The 25805-nt window shown below is 41.9% G+C and overlaps 1 protein-coding gene across 1 annotated transcript in view; it reads left to right on the forward strand.

The window, feature by feature from the left end:
- Positions 1-25805, forward strand: part of LOC122348901 (receptor-type tyrosine-protein phosphatase S) — an 819186-nt gene that overhangs the window by 166547 nt on the left and 626834 nt on the right. The window contains 3 exon segments of the mRNA XM_043244791.1: positions 679-829; positions 13830-13975; positions 18434-18575. Coding sequence (XP_043100726.1) covers positions 739-829; positions 13830-13975; positions 18434-18575 — 379 coding nt within the window. The 5' untranslated portion in view covers positions 679-738.

The raw sequence follows: 25805 nt of genomic DNA on the forward strand, positions 1-25805 counted from the left end.
TGTGTGTGTGTGTGTGTGTGTGTTATTGATTCCCGAGTCAAAAACCGGGTAAAAATGTTGTAATTGATAGATCCGATCACAGGACATTAGGACAAGGTTTCTGAAATTATACATGCTAATGCTAATCGTGGACAGATGGACCTGGAGTGTGTTCAGGGATCTTCTCTATACACGAATCTGTTGAATCTTTTCAATGCTCTTTAACGGTTGTAATCTGTCAGGGTTTGGGTGGTTGTTTTATATTACTGTTCCCACAAGAAAAAAATACAGTTGTGAACCAAAAAACAAAAAAAGTCATATATCTGATCATTTGTTCTCTTTGTATTCCTCCATAAATCATTGCATGCTGAAAAAAGATTCATTTTTATACCTTTTATTTAGGTGTGTGTAAGTGTGTCAAAAATTCACCTGTAAAGAAACTGAAATCCATAGACACTTATTTGGAGATAAAGCATGCGATGAATGTGACCTAGGTCTACAAAACCAGCTCTCCATTGATATATGGTTAGTCAGGACAGGATAACTAGTTAAAAATAAAATAACCTAAATCAAGTTTAGCAATGCATGTTTCTAATCCAGTTCTGATGTATTTACGGTAGAAAAGGATCTTTTTGTCGTGAAGACCTCATGAAAGCAGCTGTTGTTTTGTTAAAATGCGTTCTCCGTGTGTGTCTGCAGGTTGTGAGAGCGTTGCAGGAGCGTTGTGAGCTGGCACACTCCGGGGTGAGTCGTAACATCATGCCTGTGCCAAGCGTCCGTGTAGCGTTCCCCTCCGTCCGACACTGTCTCCTGCTGCTCACCGCCTGCGTCCTGCTCTCCAGCGCCGAGTGTAAGTCCCACCCGTCTGTCTCCGTGGACCAACACACACCACACACACACACACACACACACACACACCACACACACCACACACACACCATACACACCATACACACACCACACACACACACCACACACACACACACACACACACACACACACCACACACACACCACACACACACCACACACACACACACACACACACCATACACACACCACACACACACCACCACACACACACACACACACACCACACACACACACACACACACACACACACACACACACACACACACACACACACACACACACACACACACACACCACACACACACACACACACACACACACACACCACACACACATACACACACACACACACACACACACACACACACACACACACACACACACACCATACACACACCACACACACACACACACACACCACACACACACCACACACACACCATACACACACACACACCACACACACCACACACACACCACACACACACCACACACACACCATACACACACACACACACACACACACACACACACACACACACACACACACACACACACACACACACACACACACACACACCACACACACCACACACACACCATACACACACCACACACACACCACACACACACACACACACACACACACACACACACACACACACACACACACACACACACACACACACACACACCACACACACACACACACACACACACACACACACACACACATACACACACACACACACACACACACACACACACACACACACACACACACCACACACACACCACACACACACCACACACACACACCACACACACACCACACACACACACACACACACCACACACACACACACACACACACCACACACACACCACACACACACTCACACACACACACACACCACACACACACCATACACATACCACACACACACCACACACACACCACACACACACCATACACACACCACACACACACCACACACACACCACACACACACCACACACACCACACACTCACACACACACGCTGAAGTAATAGACCTAAATGCTTTCTAAACCACTGCGTTATAATTACATGAAATAAATGAAAGCCTCCTGCAGTTAGATTTTATATTTAATAGGAATTAAACAGATCAGTATTATGACAGTAGATTATGAAGAAGAACACACCTGTTTGAGCTAACGTTAGCTTCATGCTAGCATCTTCCTTTTACGATCACGTGTGGAATTTGGTCCTTTTATATCGGTCCACAAATTCATTTTGGTTTTTATAAAAATATCCAAATCTCAAGAAAATCACACACAAATCATATCCTATCATAGCCGTGTGTTTATTATAATCTATAGTGCTTGTTGTTAGTTTATTTCTGTGTGATCTCTGACTGAAACACACAACCTCCTCTCCGTTCTTCCGTTGCCAGATATACATTCAAGTATAACACACATCAATAAAGGAATCTGTTTTAATTTTTGTCTACACAAACACTTTGAGTGGCCGCGCTGCTGTATGAAAGTAACCCAGAAAACACAACCCATGAACTGCTCTGTCATTTTCTAAATATATTAACTGTGTGGAAAGCCTTGACCTGGCAACGCTGCCTCACTGTACCTCTCTCAGCACTGCGAGGACAAACCTTACCAAAGCATGAATTAGCTTGAAAAAATAACAACACGTTCACAGAAATATTTAAAACATATTGTTTTAAAATAAGTGTTTAGTTTAACACTATTACTAAAGTCAGCTTTTATTAGATCATCACTTAAGTCTTCTTTTGTTCTATTAATATTATATTTGACCCTAGACCACAAAACCAGTCATAAAGGTCAGTTTTTCAGAATCATACTTCATCTGAAAGCTGGTTTGATGTATTATTGGGATATTATAATATTTGACTGAGATATAATCTGGTGTTTGAGGGAGCTTTAAATCACCTTTAAAGTTGTCCAAATGAAGCATTGATTATTACTGATGAAGGTTAAGTTGTGTTATATCTGCAGTGTATGAATATATACCTGTGCTGCTTATGATTGCTGTTGTGCTCCAGGATCAGATATTATCTTCAAGTTCAGTTGTTTCATGCTCTTTAAGTTTTGCAGCACACCACCAGCGCAGAGAGGATGTTAAACACGTCATGTACCGTCATTGTTCTGCTGCTGTGAGTGTGATGTTTAATTAGTTCTCTGTTATGAAGATGATTGTTAGATCAGTGTTTGCTTTCTGCTGCCAGCCAGCTTGTTGTTTGCATGTTGTGTGGAAGCTCTATCCAATCTCCTCCTGGCTCATTTGCATGTCATTTGACTTTGTGTGTGTGTGTGTGTGTGTGTGTGTGTGTGTGTGTGTGTGTGTGTGTGTGTGTGTGTGTGTGTGTGTGTGTGTGTGAGTTCACATGAGTTCAGTATGTGGTGTGTGTGATTTGTTTGTTTGGTGTGGGATGTGTGTGAATTTGTTTTTACATATGTTCAGTGTGGTGTGTGTGTGTGAGTCCATGTGTGTGTGTTTGATTTCTCGTGTGTTTGGTGTGTATGAGTTCACACGTGTGTGAGTTTTTGTTCAGTATGTGTGTGTGTGTGTGTGTGTGTGTGTGTGTGTGTGTGAGTTCACATGTGTTCAGTATGTGGTGTGTGTGTGGTTCATGTGTGTTTGGTGTGGGATGTGTTCATGTGTGTGTTTTTACATGTGTATGGTGTGTGGTGTGTATGAGTTCACGTGTGTGTGTGTGTGTGTGTGTGTGTGTGTGTGTGTGCTTGATTTCTCATGTGCTTGGTGTGTATGAGTTCATGCGCGTGTGTGAGTTTGTGTGTGTGTTCAGTGTGTGTTCATGTGAGGCTGTCTGTAGGTTTTGCTGTGGTAGTAAAATCTCGTCAGCTCGTTTGCAGCTTCAGGCTTTAATTAGTGCTGCGCGGTTCCGGAGCGGATGGGAAAATGACAGGAATAATCAGGAACCATCACAGAGAGAGAGTCTAGAGCTTCCCAAAGCTCCTGATCGACCCACGGAGATGATGGGAAGCAGAGCGGAGGAGAAAGTTCAATCTAATTAAATGTTGTGTTGTATTCAGAGATGGTGAGCTAAATCCAGGACCCTGCGTCTGAAGCGCTCCAGGTTCCCGTTCTGTGTAGGCGTCCGCGGCGCGAGCGAGTCTGTCTGCTGTTCAATTACACCGAGAGAGCTTCGGCTAATAAAAACACAAACTATATCTGTCTCTGAGACAGACTTTTATTTCAGTCGTGACCCTAAAAACATCTGGATTTATCAAATCATCCCCGTCAGTCGATCACAATTCACTCAAAGTATTGTTCAGATGTTTCCGTCGCCGTCGTTCTCGTTCTCCCGTCTCTTGTAGTCTGTGGAAGTGAGGTCAGGCGTCTCTGTAAGCGCTCTCGAGGACGAGTGCACTTAAAAATAACATGTTTACCACGTGTTTGTCTTGATGAAGAGCGTGCACTTCTTTTAAAGCAACATGGAGTTCAGAAAGAAGACACTGTCAGCTTTAGAGGACTTGAAGATGTCTTGAAGTTTCAGCCTAAAACTTAGTCAAGTTCATCAGATTTTTATTTTATGTAAAAGATATGAACAAACCGCACAGCACAGCCGCATATGAGAATATTTTACTTTTCATTCCCAGTAATTATTAAATAACATTTGACTAAAAATCTGTTATATGTAGCAAATGCTCATTGATTTATTTTACTTGAATTCTTCATATCTGTGACAGGTTAGCGTTTCCTTTGGTCATTGATTTATTTGTTTTACTTGTTTTAACTTTTGATTCACTTTGAAAATGTTTATATCGTGAAATATAGCCAAAAATATCTTCCTTATAACTAAATTATGCGGGCTAACATAATTGTGTAACATTACTACTGCTAATGAGTCGTATTAAGGAACTTTTGGTTTAGTTGCAATTGTTTATTTTTTTTCACATTCTCTAGAAGACTGCGTGCAAATGGCTGTCTGTTTTCTGATTTTAGTGAGATATGAAATATTTTTGAGTGGAAAAGTGGAAGCAGCTCATCAGGAAATGGACGGCTAGCAGGCATTCAGAGGGCAGCGTTCACACACGTGCTCGTGTTTGTCATGCCCACAAGCTTTGTACAGCGGCAGCTGTTTAGTGTCTGCTGCTTCACTCTCACACACACACACACACACACACACAATCCTTCTTACCGTGCGAGTGTGTTCAGTGCGGCCGTCACACTGATGACTTTGCAGTTAATGAAATTGAACAGCTTTTGTCCCATTGCATTATGGGATTGCTACACACACACACACACACACACAGCGAGCAGAAGCGGTTTTTCCCCATCGTCACGGCTCTTTTTACTGCCTCTGTCAGATGTGAAGTAAGACACCATTGGACAATTCTCAAGGGGGCGTCACCCAAATCTAGTAATTATCACCTGCATGCAAATTAATTGTCCACTCTGCATGCTAGCTTATGAATATCCATGATGCATATGAGTGCAACTAATTAGTGTAGAGCATTAGTGCAAATCAACTACCACTTGTAAGAAACACACACACACACACACACACACACACACACACACACACCCCTTTCTTGTTGAGTATTTGTCTAATGCAGTATTAGATATTTGCATACTAAGAACAAATGAGATGTTTTTGCATTAACCTTTCTTTCTAATCTTGAATGATCAAAAGGAAATATTTTAAATAATGTATTCACGTAAAGCACCACCGTTCTTCTCTCATGAACTCTCAAACACAGTGAAAGTGTATATTTTCAGTAAATAATGAGTCAAATTTCTACCATTTCCACATGCAGTATTATGAAATACGGCGTACAATATGAAATCATAATAGATTTATATAACCTTTTTTCATGCATTTCTTTGTAGCTTGAAATACCCAGTTTCTGTTCCCTACATGGAAAAGAGCAGCTGTTACATTCTTCAAAACATCTGAGTTTGATTCCGCTGAAGAAAGTCATAAGCATTTATAAGAACATGAGGGAGAATAAATGTTGACAGAATGCTTCTGGGTGAACTAAAACTTTAACAGCCAATAAACAACTACTAGGGGCTTGTACGTTCAACAAACAAACCTCTTGCCAGAAATAAATAAATAAATAAATGAAATAATAAAATAAAATAAAACACGGGATCAATAAGCCAACGAGTGCGGCTCTTTCTTCTTCACAGAATGAGAGCAACTGCAATTTCACACTTCCTGAACTGCTGCCGCTCATTATGGGATTTAATTGGCTGAACTATTCCGCCCAGTCAGCCGTGACCATTTGGGCGGAGCAGGAGGCATTTTCACTATTACGTCCCATCAGGGGGTCGTCATGACGATCGCTGAAAAAACACACACACTCTCTCTGTTCATACTCTATTTGTACCAAATCCAAGATGTATTGATCAGACAGTAATTAAATCGCCCTCTCTCCATTCAATATAGATTTATAATCGCAGTATAAATACTCTGATGACATTTCAGCACGCTGTACTCAATACCTCTCACGAAACACGATAATCACTGCACAAAACATTCTTCATCTGTGACATCACAATAAGAGATGGCCAGTAATGTGACTTGAGTGTTTGAAGGCTTTTTAAGTGGCTCGGTTTTAAGGCTCATTAATCATACCGAGGTGCAGTTTGAGATGAGATGGGAAAGTCTGACCTGGTAAACACCCATCTCTGTAGAATGGCATCTAGATTTCTTAGAAGTCAACCTCTGAAGACCCAAACAGTGACGTTCCTCTGTCTCAGATGACACCCTCAGCTGCTGGACCGGTGGGTTGTGGTCTGATGTAGGGGGTCATATAGACTTTTCTATCAGTTGTTTCTTTAGTCCTGGTAAAGCTGCATGACGTCCTATTACATTTACATCAATGCATTTAGCAGACCCCTTTCCCCAAAAGGATTTAAAATGCCTTCAAAAGTCAGTATGTGATTGAATTTTAATCAGACTACTCACAGCCGCCTCCTGTAAGGTCCACGCTAGTGAACTGAGAATGCACAAAGGGGGCGCTCGTGAGCACCCTTCAGAATGACGAAATGACAAACAGGACTCTCTGTGGTCTCACGACATTCATCAGCCAAGGCCACAACACCGCAAGTGATTCGAGGAGGGTTGATTCTTCAGACTAATGGGAACATATCTAGAATCATGGAGTAGATTTTCCAACCCGTGTGGTGGACGGCACACACACACTTCCTTCTGGCAGCCCTGACGAGTATTTGTGTGTGTGTGTGTCCCACTGTGCCACCTCACACAGTCACTTCCCCTCGCCATCTGTGAAACTCCTCTCAGCGAAACCAACGCCATTCTTCAGTGTGTGTGCGGAGCCAGTGTTTTCCTCCGTCTTTACGTTATACATGGGGAGAGGTTTGTGTGTCTAAACAGACAGGATGAGGCTCATCCGTTAGAGAAACGGGGAGAGAAAGACAGGGAGAGAGAGAGACGGGGAGAGTGTCAGCATGATAAATGGCATAAATCTAACTGTGAAGACTGTAGGCTAAGAAAAAACGACAGAGCGAGAGAGAAAGAGAAAATGAGGGTAAGAATGAAATGGAAGCCAATTCCTCATCTCCTCTCTTTGTGTCCAGTGTTTTGTTTTTTTTTTTTCGTTTTTTTTCCTGTGTGTGTGTGTGTGTGTTGTTCTTCCGTCCCCAACAAGGGAGAGACAAACAGCGCTTGATCTGAAGCGAGAGTCTGTTTTATGAGGAAGTATGAAATTGGACGTGTTCCATTCAGAGGTGATCATGCCTGTACGATATTCCCTGTGCGCCGAGAGGGTGGCTGTTCGTAACGCAAGCCAAAAGAAATTGCCACCTCATAAAGGCATGTGTGTTTAAAGCACCATTCGTTCCTTTATTATGATAACAGATCAAAAGAATTAACAGTATAATAAAACCAACAACTACTAAATCAAAAACGAGTCAGGTGTTGCTGGTATAATTAGAGTTACAAACCAAGCTTCTGATGCAGGGTGAAGAATCTTGGGAGTGAAGTGCCCATTAGTTGAACCCCACAAAAACGTTCATTTCAAAGGGTCCTTTGAAGTAGTTATTTTGAACACTTCTGTTTGGAATGGTTGTTTCTACTCAAAGTGCCCTGGGAAGGTATCATCTATGCCATGTGGAACACACCGACTGCAGCATCACACATTCAGTGGTTTGTTTAGTGTGTGTGTCTGTGTGTATTTATTTCTGGCAAATTTGTTCATTTAACACACACTGCTGAGCACGAGGAGAAGACCTTTTCATGTCAGATGGGCTCTTATCATCGGACTATCCCAGCATCCTTTAGCAGGTCACATGGTCAGTTCCAATGAAGTCTCAGGAACAAAAGACAAGTGAAATCATCAGCATTTCTTTCTCTTTCAGAGAGCGGGAATGAATAGAAAGGAGAAAAGATAAATCAATAATTAATTATGTCTATTTCTAAGACATCTATTCAGAGGTATCTGCATCCTGACCAAAGCGCATTTTCCATTTTATGCAAAAGGAGTTAATTGCTGTTTGTTTTTTTTTTAAAGTGCCATTTTTACCACCAGTTAGCTTGTTAGGAGGATCCTGTCGTCTGTCACTGAGTAGCATCATATAACCACGGGGTACCTCAAGGTTCAGTTCTTGGCCCCCTTTCTGTTCTCCCTTTACAAAACCTCACTGGGTGCAAACAATAAAGATGCACTGCTTGTCCTATCCATGCTGTGGATTGCAGTTTCACGCTCTATACGAGCCAGGGCCAGGGTTACTTCAGTGCTCTGTTGCTGCATTTAAGCCTCTATATACCGTATGATCCAGACCATGATGGTGCATCTGATCTTCAACAAGCTCAAGATGCCCTACATCACTCAACTCTTGATCTCACTTCACTGGCTAACAATAGCAGCCCACAACAAATTCAAGGCTCCGACAGTGGTGTTGAGGACCCTGGATCAGCATCCTCTACTTCACAGATCTTTATGATTCTCTGCAGTCGGTGAGGGAGTGATGTCTGGTGCTTACGAGAACCTTCAAACTTTGAGAACTTACCACCTGAGAACTTTCAATGTTCACAGTTTTATTGCTGGGCTTATATGAACACACATGCCATCTAGTAACTGTAATGTAATAAATTGGATCTGTCCTAATGGAAGTCCTAATGAGGTCTAAATGATCAAATGTGCTGCATTGCTCATGGCTTTCGTTGACCAAGAAAAGTTTCAGACAAATGGATTTAGTTGTGTTCCCAGAAATCCACTTCACAGTAATTTTCTCACCTGGCGCTTTCCACACCAACAACTATGTGTCAAATGCTCCATCAGAACATTTTGTAGTTCATGATTTAATCTGAAAACCAGAAACCTCCCATTTACCAGCCTTGAGCTTTAGACAGAAAGCCAACATGATGAGAGGTAAAAGGGTGCATGTTTCTCTCCAGAAGAATTGCACTTTGTTCCCATCATCATACATACACTTTGTCCTTGATCCTGTAATCAGCTGTTGAGGTAAATATTAGTGAGGAAAAAGCTAGTTTACTCTTGTGGGACAGCCATGAACCATCACACACAAGTGCTCAAGGCCGGATCCTCAAGCTAAACACACACACACACACACACACACACACACACACACAGTCACAGAATTAAATATTAGGTTGTTCTGATATTGTCAGAGGTGTTGGTGATGTACAGTCTCATAGGAATCTGCTCTGACCCATATCTGCGTCATCTGCTTAAACATTTTCAAAAGGTGTTTTTTTTTGTTAGTGAATAGCATCAAGTAAAGATAGGAACATGAATGTCAGACTGTAAACATGGCCGGAGGCGTTCGTCAAACCTCGACATGAGCCGAGACCTGTGTGGGCTGAGAAGTGACAGCCGCTGTTGCCTGGGGAACCAGGTGATGTCCGTGACCCGCCGCGTGAGTCAGAGTCCAGATCCTTCCGTAAGAGGATGACGGAGAATATCAGATCATCAGACTCTTCTGTGATTGAAAGTTTGCGTGTTTCGGCGGCTGCCGTGAGCCTCGTGGCCAAACGGAAATCCTGGAGGTCAGGAGCTGGGCTGCGGTCGTCGGCGAGAATCTGGTGATAACGGATGTTGGCGAAGTCGCCCCATGAATCAAATCGCACGAGTAGATGATGTCGTTCTTATCGAAGGTCGTCATCTGGCGTTAAAACGCTGGCGCTCAGAGGAAAGATCATCGCTCAGGTCCCGCGAGCTGTCGCTCTCCAGAGATTCTCATTAGCCGAGCGTCAGCCATATGGAGCTCACACACACACACACACACACACACACACACACCAGATGAGCTTCTGTAGAGGTCAGCCTCATACACTGCCATCTTCATGTTAAACACAAACAAACCTTTTGGTCCACATCTCACTCGCAGTCGGGTGATGAGGATATTTGTGGAGAAATGCAGTCGTCTATCGGAACGTCGCTTGAGAACTTGCTCTGGCGTCTGTCGCTTTGAAAGCCGTGTTGTGTATGTGTTTGTGTTGCACGAGACGTGTCAGACAGACGGCTGTGTGTGTGTGTGTCAGGTGTGTGTGGGCCGGTCACCTCTGGCAGGGCAGATTTTATGTTGTTGTGGCCGTTATAAAGTCGCTGTGCTGTGAAAATGGTTTGAAACATTCTCACAGACCGCCATTAAATTAATGCGGTGTGAAAGGTCACGCTCTTCTCACACGAGTGTGTATGTGTGATATAAACCAATCCTGCCCGAATACACAACAGCACCAAAACATAGTATTGGAACAATTGCAGTGCACTGATTGAATGCCATTTTATTAAATATCCAAATATCAAAGCAAGTAGCATTTATCCATCATCATCATTCTTATTATTTTAAGAATGAGAAACACATTTGTGTTTAAATTCACGTATTGAAACAAAATGATGAAGGAAAGTGAATGTAACGAAGAGTGAAGAACTATTTGATTTAATTTGATTTTATTTTAGTTTTTTTTGTCTTTTCACACTATAATACAACACAGTAACAGTAACGTTGTTGAACAGTTGAGCTGGATGAATTGAGTCAACAGTGTGTGTAAAATTGAGATGATTTACACCAGCTTCACGCGATCATTATATGATGTTAGATATCTAATAAGTCTTAGAAACGAAGACAGGAGGTTTGTATTTGTGATTTGTGGAGGTTAAGGTGCAGTGTTTGTGAGAGACGCTGGTTTGACAGACAGACTCTAATCATGAAAATGTCTCGGACAGACAGCGAATGCAAGCCGCTCACGCAGGAGAAATCCAACGTGTCAGTCGCTTCTGAAGAAGAGAAAATACACAAATGTCTTCTGATGGACTGAGAGACCGAACTGTTTCTGTGCTCAGATGAGCTCACTGCACGACACACACCGTATCCCACAATGCTGTGCAGCTCGGCCATTTCCAGTGTGATGAATGAAGTCATGCGGCTCGTGTCTGAGACCGAATGCATTATGCATTAAAACGTTTTTAAATGACCTGATCAAACAGCCAGAAGAACCACACTGTAAACTTCACAGTTCATTATTTAGATTTCATCACGATCCAGACAATGCTCTGATTACAAAAGATGTAAACAGATGTTTGATCCAGCTAAAGTAAACACAAATCAAATTTAGAAATCATATGAAAAATCCTATTTTAAAACATTAGATGCGGTATAGACCTCTAACATCTATTGTCATTTCGTCATTTAGGACCCTGGTGCTACATTTAACAATAAAAACAACAGAAATAGAAACAACAGTTACCAAAAATCACAAAAAGTTTACTCATTTTGATATGAATAATTTTAACAATAATATACATTCTTGATTTATCATTCTGATGTGTTTATGATTATATTAATTAGTTTTATATGCCCAGCACTTTGAACTACCGTTGTGTATGAAATGTGTTTTATACATAAGCTTTGCCCTGCCTCATACTACTACTAACAAGGATTATTTACTGTTTTATTTTTTGTGTAAAGTAAAAGTAAAATTGTTATTGTTGTTGTTATCATTATTGTATCGCATTTATAGAAATTATACAGCCCTACAAACAAGCGCAGCAAACTATTTCAATCAGGTTTATCATGCAGCCCTACTGTACGTAGTGGAGAACTGCATTACCCATAATTCTCATTCACATTAGGGAAGTGACTACAAAACAGAGAGTCTGACTAATATGGCTTTTATGGCCCTTTCTGCTGTGAGTTCAGTTCATTTTGAGATGTTCAGGGATGGAAGCGAGCCTGAAAACGGCTGCACACACACACACACACACACACACACACACACACACACACACACACACGCGCGCTGCTGTTTCTCTGTTTGGGTGTGTTTGGTGCTGATGTTCAGCGTGAGCTCTTAAGCGGGGTTTACTGTCGACCCAAACGCCATTAGAGCAGATCCTCTGACAGCCGCATCTTTGATGTGTTATTCGGCGCGTGTTCAGATATCTGTATGACAGCCGCACCAGATACGATTTTACATATTTACATGCTGAGAAACTGCTCTTTGAAGTACAGAGCGAGCGAGAGAGGCGGTGGTGTTGGCAGCGACTGCAGATATTTTGGACGGCTCAGTAAAATCCCTCTGGTCGGGCGGTGACACCCCGCTCACAGATCCAATTATAGACAGGGACTCTGGGATACGTATGTCACATCCGCCTCCTGCACGCGCTGCTCTCTAACTAGGGAACAAGGGCTGGCCGCCATCATCCATCGTCCTAGAGATGAGACACTAACTAAAACACTGCTGTGTTTGATGAAACGGGCAACTAATTACTAAAACAAAAATGAAGTATTTAAAAAAAACCGATAAAAATGATGAACGCACATAATAAATTGACTGTAATTAGCCCTTGAAAAAATAGTAAATAAGTAATACTAAAATAATCAACATATATATAAACATGTAAAACATATCATCTCCAACTAGCATATCTTCTGTATATATATAAAAAAATATGAATGCATTACAAAAATGAATAATAATATAGTAGTAAATACATAAGAAGAATGTTTGAATGTTTTTGAAAGATGTCTCTTCTGTTTACCAGGGCTGCGTTTATTTTACGGAAAATACAGTGAAAATTGTGAAATATTATTAGAATTCATAACAGCTGTTTATTATGCAAATATGTGTTAAAGTGTAATTTATTTCTGTGAAGCACAGCTGTATTTTCAGCATCATTACTCCAGTCTTCAGTGTCACATGATCTTCAGAAATCATAAGAATATACTGATTTACTGATCAGCAAACAGTTCTGATTGTTGTCTGTGTTAGAAAAGGTTGTGCTGCGCAATATTTTCTGTGATACGTTTTACTTTTTCAGGAGTCACAGATGAAATGAATGTATTGAATTAAAATTCTTCAATTCTTTAAATCAGACTTTAAATGAAGAGTGTGTGAGTGCACTCCAGATCCCGCCCCCAGGCCCGTCTGATTGGTCGGTTGTTTTACACTCTTCCTCTGCGGCGCGTGTGAAATATTTGACTATTTTTACTTCGATCTTCAGTCATGCGTCTCTTACATCAGCAAGATAGAGTTATAAAGCATTTAAATCATTGCTAATAATGTTACAGGACAAATATTCATTCTGCAGTTTTGCCCTCATTTGGATGGTGGTGTTAAGTTTGGAGTCTGGGATTCATTACCGTCTGCTCTATTAATGACGCCTAATAAACAGCGCTCGGATCATGATGTAAAACTCTTAAAATAAATGCTGTTTCTGATCTCGTGGCTCTGATGTGATCTGCTGTTTCTAATGTTTGGTGTGTTAGTAATGGCAGACGTTTTCGGCCCGTTCATGCTTTGTTGTGAACAAAAAATAATACTAAACACGCACACAAAAAAATGATATTCATACACACAAATACCAACTGAATTGGGTGAAAAAAGATAAAACACATTAATTAAAAAAAAGTGTTCATAGAACAATCATCACATCTTTGCCTCTTTTTCTGTTCAGTATTCTGTCTCCATCACGTGTTTAATCTCCTCTCTTTCTGTCTTCCAGCTCCTCCAAAGTTCTTGCAAACTCCGAACGATCAGACGGGCATCCAGGGCGGTGTGGCCTCCTTCATCTGCCACGCTACAGGCGACCCGCGGCCCAAGATCGTGTGGAACAAGAAGGGGAAGAGAGTGAGCAACCAGCGCTTTGAGGTATTAGGTCTATTGTTCTGATGTAAAATGCTCGACAAGTGAATGCTAACGACAGCCACGCCCATCAGTTCAGACACACCCACTCATTAGCATACCACCCACCCACTAACATGCATGATCACTCATGCCCTGCTGCCGGATTCACGAAACGGAAAAAAACTACAAAATAAAAGTCAGAATAAATAAGAAGAGAAGGTTAAAGTTTGGAGCACGTCTCCTTAAATTCTTTACGCTTTTAAAATTAATAAATGTTTTTTTTTTTTTTGTTTTTTTTAATTTATAAAGTTAAAATAATTATTTTTGTATGAGCCTGTGTTAAGATGGCTCAGCGTTTAATTCATTTGCTAATTGTGCAAAGAAAGTAACGATTCATTCTCTACAACCTGATACGTTTCTGTAAGTCGGAGGTCTTCTTAAGAGCAGTGGTTTTATGGCATTTATTCCTAAAAAAACTAGTTAAGTTAGAAAACGAGAAATAATATGACATGGTTATGTTATGCTAACTAAAACTAAAGCCATCCAAAAATTGTAATTTGGAAATAATAAAAACAAGAAAGAAAAGAAAAGTTAAACTTATTTTTGTTCCAACTAGTTGCCAAAACTACATTTGTCATTGACATATTTAAGAAAAAGAAAGAAACAAATGAAAACAGACACTAGTAAAATAAAAAAAAAGAAATAAAATAATCCCGCAGATAGTGAACCGTCATGCTTCGTGAATCCGGCCGCTCATCTCGACAGCATGAGATCATGAGAATGACCTTCATCTCAGGAAACGATGGATCCGATGCTTTGTCAAACATGCGCTTTGCCCAGAAGTGTGTTTTGTTCCTGTGTTGAGCTCCTCAGCGCATGTTTCTGCGGCTCGGTCCTGAATGTCTGTTTATCTGTGTACGGATCGCCATCTCAGCCCAGCATGAGGAACCAACGCATCACAGCCGAACCCTGATAAGATTTTTATTAATTTCTGCGTCATCTCGCCGCACAACCATCTCCATCTTCTGTTCGCTAACACTTAGCGGCGGCTAATCTGCGGACGCTTATCGGCTGCGAAAAGGAAATCTTATCAGCGTTCATCACATGCTGCACAGCACTAACAGCCACTAATACGCTAACCTTCGACCCGCGTCTTCACCTCCATCCCTGCCACTCACGACTAATATCTCGTCTAACGCTCAGTTTCTACTCGGCTCATGCACGTGTGAGCGCGTGGTCATACTCGCGTTTCTTTGCGTGAAAAGTGACGGTGAAAGAAAAGCCGCAGCGTATGACCACTGATGTATTTAAGTCTGTTAAACGGAGAACCCTTCCCGGTTGTTTCTGTCAGAAGTGAGTATACATCTCTCGATTGCCAGCAACTAAACCTGTCTGTGAGCGTCCTGTGTCCCGTTCGTCTGGCGTCGAGGCTAATCGACTGTCTGTGACGTCACCATCCTCGTTTCATGTTCCATGCGCTCCGCTTTGAGAGCGGCCCAGACCACGCCATCCCATCCTCAAAGACACCGGCTTTATCGTGAAACGTCTGGCTTAAGAATCAGCATCGCCTTCAGACATTCACTGAGCATTTTACACAAACACAAGACGGCTTCTCGGACGTGAAGAGAGAGAGAGAGAGACAGAGAGAGAGAGAGAGAGAGAGAGAGAGAGAGAGAGAGAGAGAGAGAGAGAGAGAGAGAGAGAGAGAGAGAGAGAGAGAGAGAGAGAGAGAGAGAGAGAGAGAGAGAGAGAGAGAGAGAGAGAGAGAGAGAGAGAGAGAGAGAGAGAGAGAGAGAGAGAGAGAGAGAGAGAGAGAGAGAGAGAGAGAGAGAGAGAGAGAGAGAGAGAGAGAGAGAGAGAGAGAGAGAGAGAGAGAGAGAGAGAGAGAGAGAGAGAGAGAGAGAGAGAGAGAGAGAGAGAGAGAGAGAGAGAGAGAGAGAGAGAGAGAGAGAGAGAGAGAGAGAGAGAGAGAGAGAGAGAGAGAGAGAGAGAGAGAGAGAGAGAGAGAGAGAGAGAGACAGAGAGAGAGAGAGAGAGAGAGAGAGAGAGAGAGAGAGAGAGAGAGAGAGAGAGAGAGAGAGAGAGAGAGAGAGAGAGAGAGAGAGAGAGAGAGACAGAGAGAGAGAGAGAGAGAGAGAGAGAGAGAGAGAGAGAGAGAGAGAGAGAGAGAGAGAGAGAGAGAGAGAGAGAGAGAGAGAGAGAGAGAGAGAGAGAGAGAGAGAGAGAGAGAGAGAGAGAGAGAGAGAGAGAGAGAGAGAGAGAGAGAGAGAGAGAGAGAGAGAGAGAGAGAGAGAGAGAGAGAGAGAGAGAGAGAGAGAGAGAGAGAGAGAGAGAGAGAGAGAGAGAGAGAGAGAGAGAGAGAGAGAGAGAGAGAGAGAGAGAGAGAGAGAGAGAGAGAGAGAGAGAGAGAGAGAGAGAGAGAGAGAGACAGAGAGAGAGAGAGAGAGAGAGAGAGAGAGAGAGAGAGAGAGAGAGAGAGAGAGAGAGAGAGAGAGAGAGAGAGAGAGAGAGAGAGAGAGAGAGAGAGAGAGAGAGAGAGAGAGAGAGAGAGAGAGAGAGAGAGAGAGAGACAGAGAGAGAGAGAGAGAGAGAGAGAGAGAGAGAGAGAGAGAGAGAGAGAGAGAGAGAGAGAGAGAGACAGAGAGAGAGAGAGAGAGAGAGAGAGAGAGAGAGAGAGAGAGAGAGAGAGAGAGAGAGAGAGAGAGAGAGAGAGAGAGAGAGAGAGAGAGAGAGAGAGAGAGACAGAGAGAGAGAGAGAGAGAGAGAGAGAGAGAGAGAGAGAGAGAGAGAGAGAGAGAGAGAGAGAGAGAGAGTGGCTTGCTTAAGTATAGATTTTTTTACAATTGCACTTAAGTATACATTAAACACGTGGAAAAACTTGAAGTAAATAATACACGGTGACTGGTTTCTGCTGAATTACAGGACAGACTATACGTGGATATACTCTTTAAGTACTGAAGAGTTCATTTTAAGATCACACTTAAGTATGCTTGGCTCATACTATTTAGTCGTAATGTACTTAAGTGTATATAATGTAGTATTTCAAGCGGCGTAGAAGGCACTATTAATCTTTTCTGTATGTTTTCTCCACACACACTCGGTCAGCATATATTTTCTGATAAGTTTGTGATAGGTCAAGTTTGCGGTGGAAAAATCTTAGTGTAAATAATACATTGTGGAAATCTGACGTTTTTTACGGACAGAGTTATTAACCCACGCAGCAACATATTAATATTTGTCAGGTTTTGCTGACATTTCTTGTAAGACGTGAGAGTTTTGAATGGTCTTCATATGATTCACACGGGTCTCTATTAAGATGTTATCAGAGTAAACCATTTCCGCTGAACTTTATTTCAAAAATATTTACTTCCTCAATAGGAAGCTAGTGGTGTTCTCACAGAAAATTTTAAGTCTGATGAAAAGTAATTCATAAACAGCATACAATTATACTTGCTGCAAAGTATCATTTGAAGTGCACTTGAATGAAGTCTAGAAGTATATAACTAACAGTATACCTGTAAGCTCACTTGTAGTATAGTTCACAGTATACTTGAAAAACAAAGAAAACTAGTGGCATATCCAAAGTATACTGTATACACTAAACAGTGGGCACATTATAATATACTCCACATTTAGTTGTAAAACTAATGGACTGAAAATGTACTTTATATACTTACTACAGTACTAACTAGTGCTATACTTACTACATAAAGCATACTTGGGAGATATACTTCACTTAGAGTAATACAATGAACTGAAGTACACTTCTTTTCTGCAAGGTCTTTTGTGTGCATGTACTTAGGGCTAAACTGGCTCACTTTATTTTAAGAGTATTTTAAGAGTAGCTAACAGTAGTATACTCTTAAGTACACTAGTTTTACATTCATTGCCCACTTTTTAGTTCATGAAAGTACACTTTTAAGTATAGTTGCAAGTATACTTATATGCTGTATTAGAACATGACACTTCTAATATAATTTGAATATACTACTTAGTCCCTAAGTATATCATAACTGTAGGATTTACACTAATTATTTATGATGCTTTACAAAAAGAGCCTTTTTAAAAGAAATGCGTAATAAAAATGATGAAAGCGTATGGCATACTAACCAGAGACTTGAGTAAATGTGCTTCAGATGGCTGTCGTGTCGTACAGACGTTCATAAGAAGACACGACATGAGCCGAGATCTCTCAGAGTTCACTGGGCTTCAGGAGAAAGATCTCCAGAACATAGAGCTGCACATGTTTCTGAGGAAGATCTTAACCAGACTGTTTCTGTGTCCTGTGTTCGTAGTGTTGCGTCAGGTTGCGTAAATGACGGTGTTGCCACGGTATCCGTTGTCTGTCCAGAGCTTTGTGTCAGGATGAAGTGTGTGTGTGTGTGTGTGTGTGTGTGTGTGTGTGTGTGAAAGCATGATTATCCGTCGTCAACTGTGGGCAAAAAAAACTCGCGTAACATATCTTGTCTCTCGCACCTGTAGGTCGTAGATTTCGATGACGGATCGGGCTCAGTCCTGAGAATCCAGCCGCTGAGGACTCCTCGAGATGAAGCCATTTACGAATGCGTCGCCTCCAACAGTGTTGGGGAGACGAGCGCCACCACACGACTCACTGTTTTACGTGGTAGGTTCACGACGAAAGCCGCGCTAACCTTTGCTCTCTCATTGCCTTCCAGCCTGCTCAGGTATGTTGGCTTCGTCTGTATCTTTCTTCGGTGTGTGTGTGTTTGTGTGTCATTTGAGTAGTTGGTCGATGCAGCGAATGACGTTTTATTTCTAGAGAAGCGTCCCATGGGTGGAGCGTGAAAAATGGAAAAGCTCCTTCAGCTCTCACTGACCTTGGAGCTTTTTAACGGGGGTGATTAATATTCTAATTAGCAGACGGGCTTTCCCGCTCACTAGCTTTGGCATCATCAATATAACTCTAATTTTATGCTACATTTACAACATTTCTTACAAAGTGGCCTTGTAAGGCCTTGTTGGATGTGTCAGCGTCCGTGAGTGAAAATGCTCTCCTCTCCCAGCTTTTAGCGTCCGGACTTTATCTTTTAATGAAACGAAGAAACTCGGCTCCTAAACAAAGCCCGAGAAAGATTCTGCCAGACCTAAAATGGAAGAAATGCAAGAGAAGAATATCCTTTCCACCTCCAAACATTAGCATGGTTATTGGCAAAACATTTTCCCTCTGCTTTCTCTTATTTTCTCCCTCCTTCTCGCTCCTTTGTGGCCACATCTGTTGTTGGAGGGAGAGTATTGCTGTTTGCAGCTCAGGCCTGATAAAACCTGCAACACAATAGCAGCGCGTCGCTTAGAAAACACACACACACACACACCGCAGCACAGCAGAACTCAATCAGGGGGAAAGTCTGCGAATCTCTCTGGATAGGCTGAGACTACGGCTCCAGCGCTCAGTGCTCACTGCAGTATATACTGCTGTCTGCACAGATACGATGTGAACAGCAGGAGAGACCGAGGGCGATGTTAACGGACACACAGCACACAGTGTCCTTCATAACTCTCAGATCTCCCTGCCATCTGTGAGTCTCAGAAACATGTTCACTACAATATTCAATTTATTACCTTATCAAAGATGTACAGTTGGCTCTTCATATTTAGACAATGACAGCATTAACCCAGACCGCATCATCAGTCCCACAGAAGCATTAATATATCAGTGTTATTTTAGTATAGCATTTATTAGGCATTATATTTTGTAAATATAATATTTATTATTTTAGTATTGTGTATAGCTTTTATTATTTTGACTTAGCCATTATGTCATTTTTCTTCATATTTTCTTACATGCTTTAATATCAAGTATATAGGTTGAATTAATAGAATTTATATTTTTTTAATTTTATTTAAAAACAGCATAGTATGTAGCTTTTAAATTTAACCAATAGTTGAAGTTTTACGTTTGGATATAATTTAATTTAATGAATCATTATTAAGTTAAGTGCATTAGCTTATTTTAGTTACTTAATGTGACTTATTTTTGTCAACAATCTTTTTGTTGGAATTCACTTTTGGTTTTACTTGACAATAGCAACAGTGATTATTGTTATAGATTACTTTATCTGTCAGTAATAATATGCAACACACGCCGGCGACAGACCGACAGCTGCTTAATAGCTAAATCATTTTTACTAAAATATATTTATTCGTTGAGGATGAGTATCTAACTAAACCATTTGATGAAATAATATCTGTTGCATATTTCAATGACTTTTGTGCTGTACATCCAAGCAGATCCCGCCTGAAAAATGACATTTATTTGAACTTTTACCCAAAAACCTGGAGATAAAATAGATATTAATTACAATCCAAGCCGTTAAAACCAAAGAAATTGCTTTTATACTTCAAAATGAGATTTTTGGTAAAGATTGCATGTCAAGTTACCATGGAGGGAATAAATATGATTATTTTACCTTCATCAAATTTTATGTAAAACGCCTTAACTCGGGCTCTCCAATCCAATAATGAGTCAAGGGAGATTAAAAAGGACTGGCGGCTCGTTCGTCACACTGCAATGGAAGGTCAAGTCGAGCACAAAGCGTTGTGTGATTGAGAGTCTCGTCTGAACACACTGGAGCAGTATATACAGGATAAGTCTTGCGCGTTTCTTTCTCCGAGCTTCACCTGCAATGACATCTAAATGGAAATGTTATAATTACAAACAGGAAGCCATGAACAAATATTTATCCATTAATATAAATGAAGGAAGCCAAGTTGTAGTAATTACTGCACATTCAGCCAGTGGGCAAGCAGCATCGTTTGAGCATGAATAATGACACAAAACTAATACATATTCCGCCGTAAGATATCAGGCTGCGGCAGACTGCGCGAGCGTCGAAAACAAGCTCCGCATTAGAGCGCCTTTGCCTCGGTTAAGCCCCGACATACTTTTCTTCCCCTAAAAACGTGGCGTTCAATCGGCCGTGCTTGTGTTGTTGGGAATATGGGTCATGTCTTATTCATGAATGCACCCACTGAACCGGGACCGATGCGTTGGGTCCTTTCGCAGACTGGCCAGGGATTTCAGGCCCGTATTTGCCAACAAGGTCACAGGCACAATGCATTCGGCATCAAAGAAAACAAAAGATCCCTGCGATGGAGAAGCGCGAATGCTGCTGGTGGTCGCGCTACTCTTCAGAGAAACCATTTTAACGTAACGGTTCACCTCAGAAAACCCAAGCGAGAGCCCTGTCACTGTTTACTGACTATCGAGAACATGCGAGAGATGTTCAGCGGAACGTTCAAGCTGCTCTTTTACAAAACTCTCAAAATCCAGTGGAAATAAGAACGATTCCGATTCAGGTTGTTGGTTGGATAAAGCAGAGAGTTCTGGAGAAGTAAAGTGCCACTAGACATGCTGGAGCTGAAAGGGCTTTAAATGACCCTGAGGGGGAACATTAGCGTCAGAATTTGGCTCCAGGGATGGAGAAACATCAGAGAGATTAACTGAATTCATTTAGTTCAATGTGCTGTGACCTGATGTCCATTTGACATCCACTCTCACAGTCAGCCGGAGAACATCATCAGCTCTGACGCTCCAGCGCCGCAGGCCTCGACCCCGCCGTCCCCGCCTCAAAACGCACGGATATATTTCAGAAGCCATTAGCATGAAGAGTAACTAGTTTTAAAAACAAGTCTGTTTTCTGCTTTAAAACAGGGATTTTCTCCACTTTCTCATGTACATCCTCAACCATGCAACTGTGTCAAAATTGCGTCAGTTGCATTCATGCATTAAGAACTTATAGAATCATTTATTAATTATGATAATAATAATAATAATAATACACTTGTTTTTCAATTAAAAAAACAATATCCTCATTGTTCCTGTTAGTTCAAAGTCCATTCAATGATATTAACAGGTTAGCAACAGATAACAACGTTTGATGTCAATAAATGCTGAAGTTAAAGTTAATTTCTTAATATATATATATATTATATATAGTATTGTATGTCACAGCTCATTCTAGTGCCATAAGCTTTTTTAGATACATTTTCATAAAAACGTTTGCTGTTGAACAAAAAGATAGAAAATTATTTCAAAAATGTGTTCGTTCTCATTCTCCAAACAGGAAATGTAATTTTTTCCTCTTGAGGTTGATGATCAACATCTTTCAGTTAGTTCATGAATTCTCCAGTCGAGAGTTGGCTCCTGTCCTGAGCTTTCATCATCTGCACTGAGGGCAGATGAGCGTGGTTCTGCTCCGTTGTGTCACGAAGGGAAAGTCCAACAGATGCTCTTCCATTCAGATCCACGGCGGAGCTCGAAGGAACTCTGGCAGATCCAGTGAAAAGCCGGCACGATCGTGACAGATGACACCGACGGGAAGCGCTCCGTTCTCCGTCTGCAGTTGAGGCATTTAGACAAAGCCTGTTGTACGGTAATCCTGAAATATCCGTGCCAGAGCCGGAACGCTGGCACGCCGGCACCTTTCTTCTGAAGTGCATCAATCGACTCCAATCTGACCGTCCCTGGACTTGCGCTTTGAGCGAAGGCGTAATCTTCGGCACACAGTCGCACAGGAAGTCCGCCGAGGTGCAATTTAAAACCCTGACAGAAAAACAAAGGCATTGACGGCCGTCCAGACGAATCGCTGCCTCAGCGAGGAGGGACAGCCACCAAAATTGCTGTGCCTGTTGTTTGGTGTTCTGACAGCTGCGTTGAGGGTGAAAGGGCCCCAGAAAAGCTAGCGGAGCACAATGTGCTTTGGTTTAGCCCTCCGCCTCGCAGGAGCCGAGACCCCAGCGGCCCGCCGGCGCTTTCAGACGCTTCCGAAGGGCCTTTCACCACTGGAAACATGCTGACTTATCTCGCAACCCAGGTGAACCTTTCTTTGAGCTGGAAAATAGAAATGTAGAAAGGACCTGAGGCAGCACATAAAGTCAGAGCGGCTTTGTTCGAGCAAAGTTTCTCTTCGCGACCCCCTCCTTCCGCTTTAAATTAGCGCCGATGCTATTCATCACAGAAATGGAACAACAGATAATGACGAGTTATTTATTCTCATAATTAAAGACGGAGCCGTTAGACGTTATTGATCTTTGCTCGTGTGTAATTAATGGAGAGGAGGAGATGGGTAGTCGTACAGTATGAGTATGAGACGGATGGCTGTAGAAGCGCAGGACTCCGCGGAGAGCCGTAAACGCTGACGGATGGCGTGTTGGTCTGAGTGGATGTGGATATCGATCCCTCCGGATGGCTGTGGTGCTTTCCCTATCCCTCCTCCTCAGGGAAGCCCGAGCTGCTGCTGCTCGTTGTTGTGGGTGAACTCGTTTCTAGGGTTCTCAATACGTTTTTACTTCGTCCTGATGTTCTTCTTCAGGTTTACTGCTCTGGCCATCAGAGATGCGGTAAGACGTGAACAGGCATATCATAACATGCTATACAAAGATGCTGTGAGGCGAGGACTGTCTGATGGAGCCTAGAGAGCGTAGCTAGAATGTTTCATATTTACATCATACAGTTAGCATCATACACCAGCAATAGGCTGAGGGTAATATGAAAAACTGATCTTATACAGCAGTCCGGGAAGTAAGAAGTTGATATTGAGTCATTTTAGACACAATGTCATGTGTTTTGCTCAATTTTTGGAAAGTATGTCTCACACAGCGGATTTCAATTTCCTAATGTGCTTTTTGAACAAGTTGGTGAATCATTTGCTGAACTTTTGGCCAGGTACGCTGGATCTGTGTATGACATTCAGATCGGTGTATGACAGTACGGTGGAGCAAAAAAAGCATGCAGTCTCTGTTCTCTATAGCTCTCACGGTACTTTGATGACACAGAGATCGATCTGATGGTGATGGTGAAACATTTGCTCAGCTTTAGGCCTATCCATTTGGATTTTATTTTAAATAATTGTGATAAATAAAAGTTTTGGGAATCATAAGAAAGACCCGACATACTAATCGGTGCCTAAATTAGGATTTAAAATTAGGGTGAAGCTGATTCGTGTGTGAAATGTCCCAAGAAAGAAAAGAAGTAAATGTCTCCAATGTCTCTTCATTACAGATATCCCAAGTTTAAATGCTAACTCGTGGACCTTTATTTATATATAATAATTGGAAGTTTCCATTGCTTGTGTTTCTTCAAAGGCGTGCGTTCGCTGTGACGGGGAAGTTGGGATGTATTTGTGTTGAGCTGGTTTTGTTGAGTGCAGGCTGGCGTTGAGGAGGTGCTAATGGTTTAGCGGGGGAGTTTGCGGGAGTGAAGGGCTCTTATCTGACGGCTTTGATGCTCTGCATATTGGAGTCATTTTCTGCTAGATGAATCGGCCTCCTCCGGGTCGCCCTTAATTCAACTAATGACACTCTCGAGAGGAGAAGCTGTGTAATTACGGCCGAATGCAGTGTCGCGGGGCGGCACACCATGAAGAGTGCCTGTAGAAACGTGGAAGACGTCGTCGGGAAACATGCAGATGCAAAGTACCCAGAATGCATGGCATGGGTGGAGAAAAGACGACTTGGACATTGAGAACGTTCTTTAACCAGATGAATTGTCAAGAAAATGTTACTTGTTGTAGATATGTTTTAGTTATATGTTAAAAGAAATGTTGAAATCAGCAAGTTGAATCAGTCAGAAGTTTTGAAAAATACTACGATTCATTTTTTTTGCCCTTGTTGTAGTTAAGAGCGTCCACCAGCAGAGGCTAATTTGATCATGCTAACCAGACAAACCCAGGCCCGTGGGCTGAGTTAGATGGATAACTGTGACAAAGAGCTCATTTAATCTAAAACACATCACCTGTTACCTGTGTTTAACAATGAGTTACACACACACACACACACACACACACACTGAGTGTGATTTAATGAGCGATGGGGAGCCACTGGGGTGTGAAGGAGGTTTCGCAAAATAAACCCACAAATGACAAACGGGTTTAGTCAGCAGAACATCCAACGATCTGCAGCCCTTAAACGAAATTAATTATAAAAGCTCAGAGGAAATGAAAGCGCGAGCGACGTGTGTCTGCAGCCAGAGGACGCAGAGAAAGACGCGCTTTTGTTGTCTTTTGTCTCTCATTCGCTCAGGGAATCTCCCGTAATGAGGAGCCCAACGTGATTTCATAGCGCCGGTGACCTCGACGAGTCCGTCTTTAAAACCCGCTCCGGTCCTCACTCGTTCCTACCAATTCATTTTGTGTTCATGGAGAATTACTGGGAAAGCCTCTTCTGCAGAAAGAAAGGTATTGTGTGAAACAGAGAGCAGATTACGCTGGACTGATCCTCCTCCTGCAGAAGAGCTCATCGCTCTCTGAAATACTCACATACCTTCACCTGACACACACATAGAAACATAGGAACATAGTTCTTACTATTTAATGAAACTAAAGCTAGCAGAAAACATTTCAGAAAATATGCATATTACCGGCACAGTGTAAACAATGAATCATTCCAAGTACTATAATTAAACTATAATAATTAATATAAAATATAAAAATAAAGCTAAATGTGAACTGTTTAAAGCCTATGACGTCATCCGTATATGCGCTTGTCAAGCGCGTATTAAAGAGCGCTCTCTCTTTGAGAATCCGAGCTTGGCTTTTTGGCACGTGTGTGTGTGTGTGTGTGTGTGTGTGTGTGTGTGTGTGTGTGCTCGAGACAAACGTGGCAGGCTTCATTGCACAGAGTATGTGCCGTGAGAAGCGTGCTCATCGCTGTATTGTTCTTCTTCTGAGCCACTTTCTCTTATTTTACAAATCTCATACTGACAGACTTTTATGCACGCTTTGTGAGTGTTTGTCCTGAAGCTAGCGGCTAATGCACAGTTAAATGCACTTGGATCTGCTTTTATGATACGAAATAGGGATGCACCAAATGTTCGGCAACCAGAATTGAATAATCG

Source organism: Puntigrus tetrazona, chromosome 7, assembly GCF_018831695.1.
Source record: "Puntigrus tetrazona isolate hp1 chromosome 7, ASM1883169v1, whole genome shotgun sequence".
In the NCBI taxonomy this organism is placed as follows: Eukaryota; Metazoa; Chordata; class Actinopteri; order Cypriniformes; family Cyprinidae; genus Puntigrus; species Puntigrus tetrazona.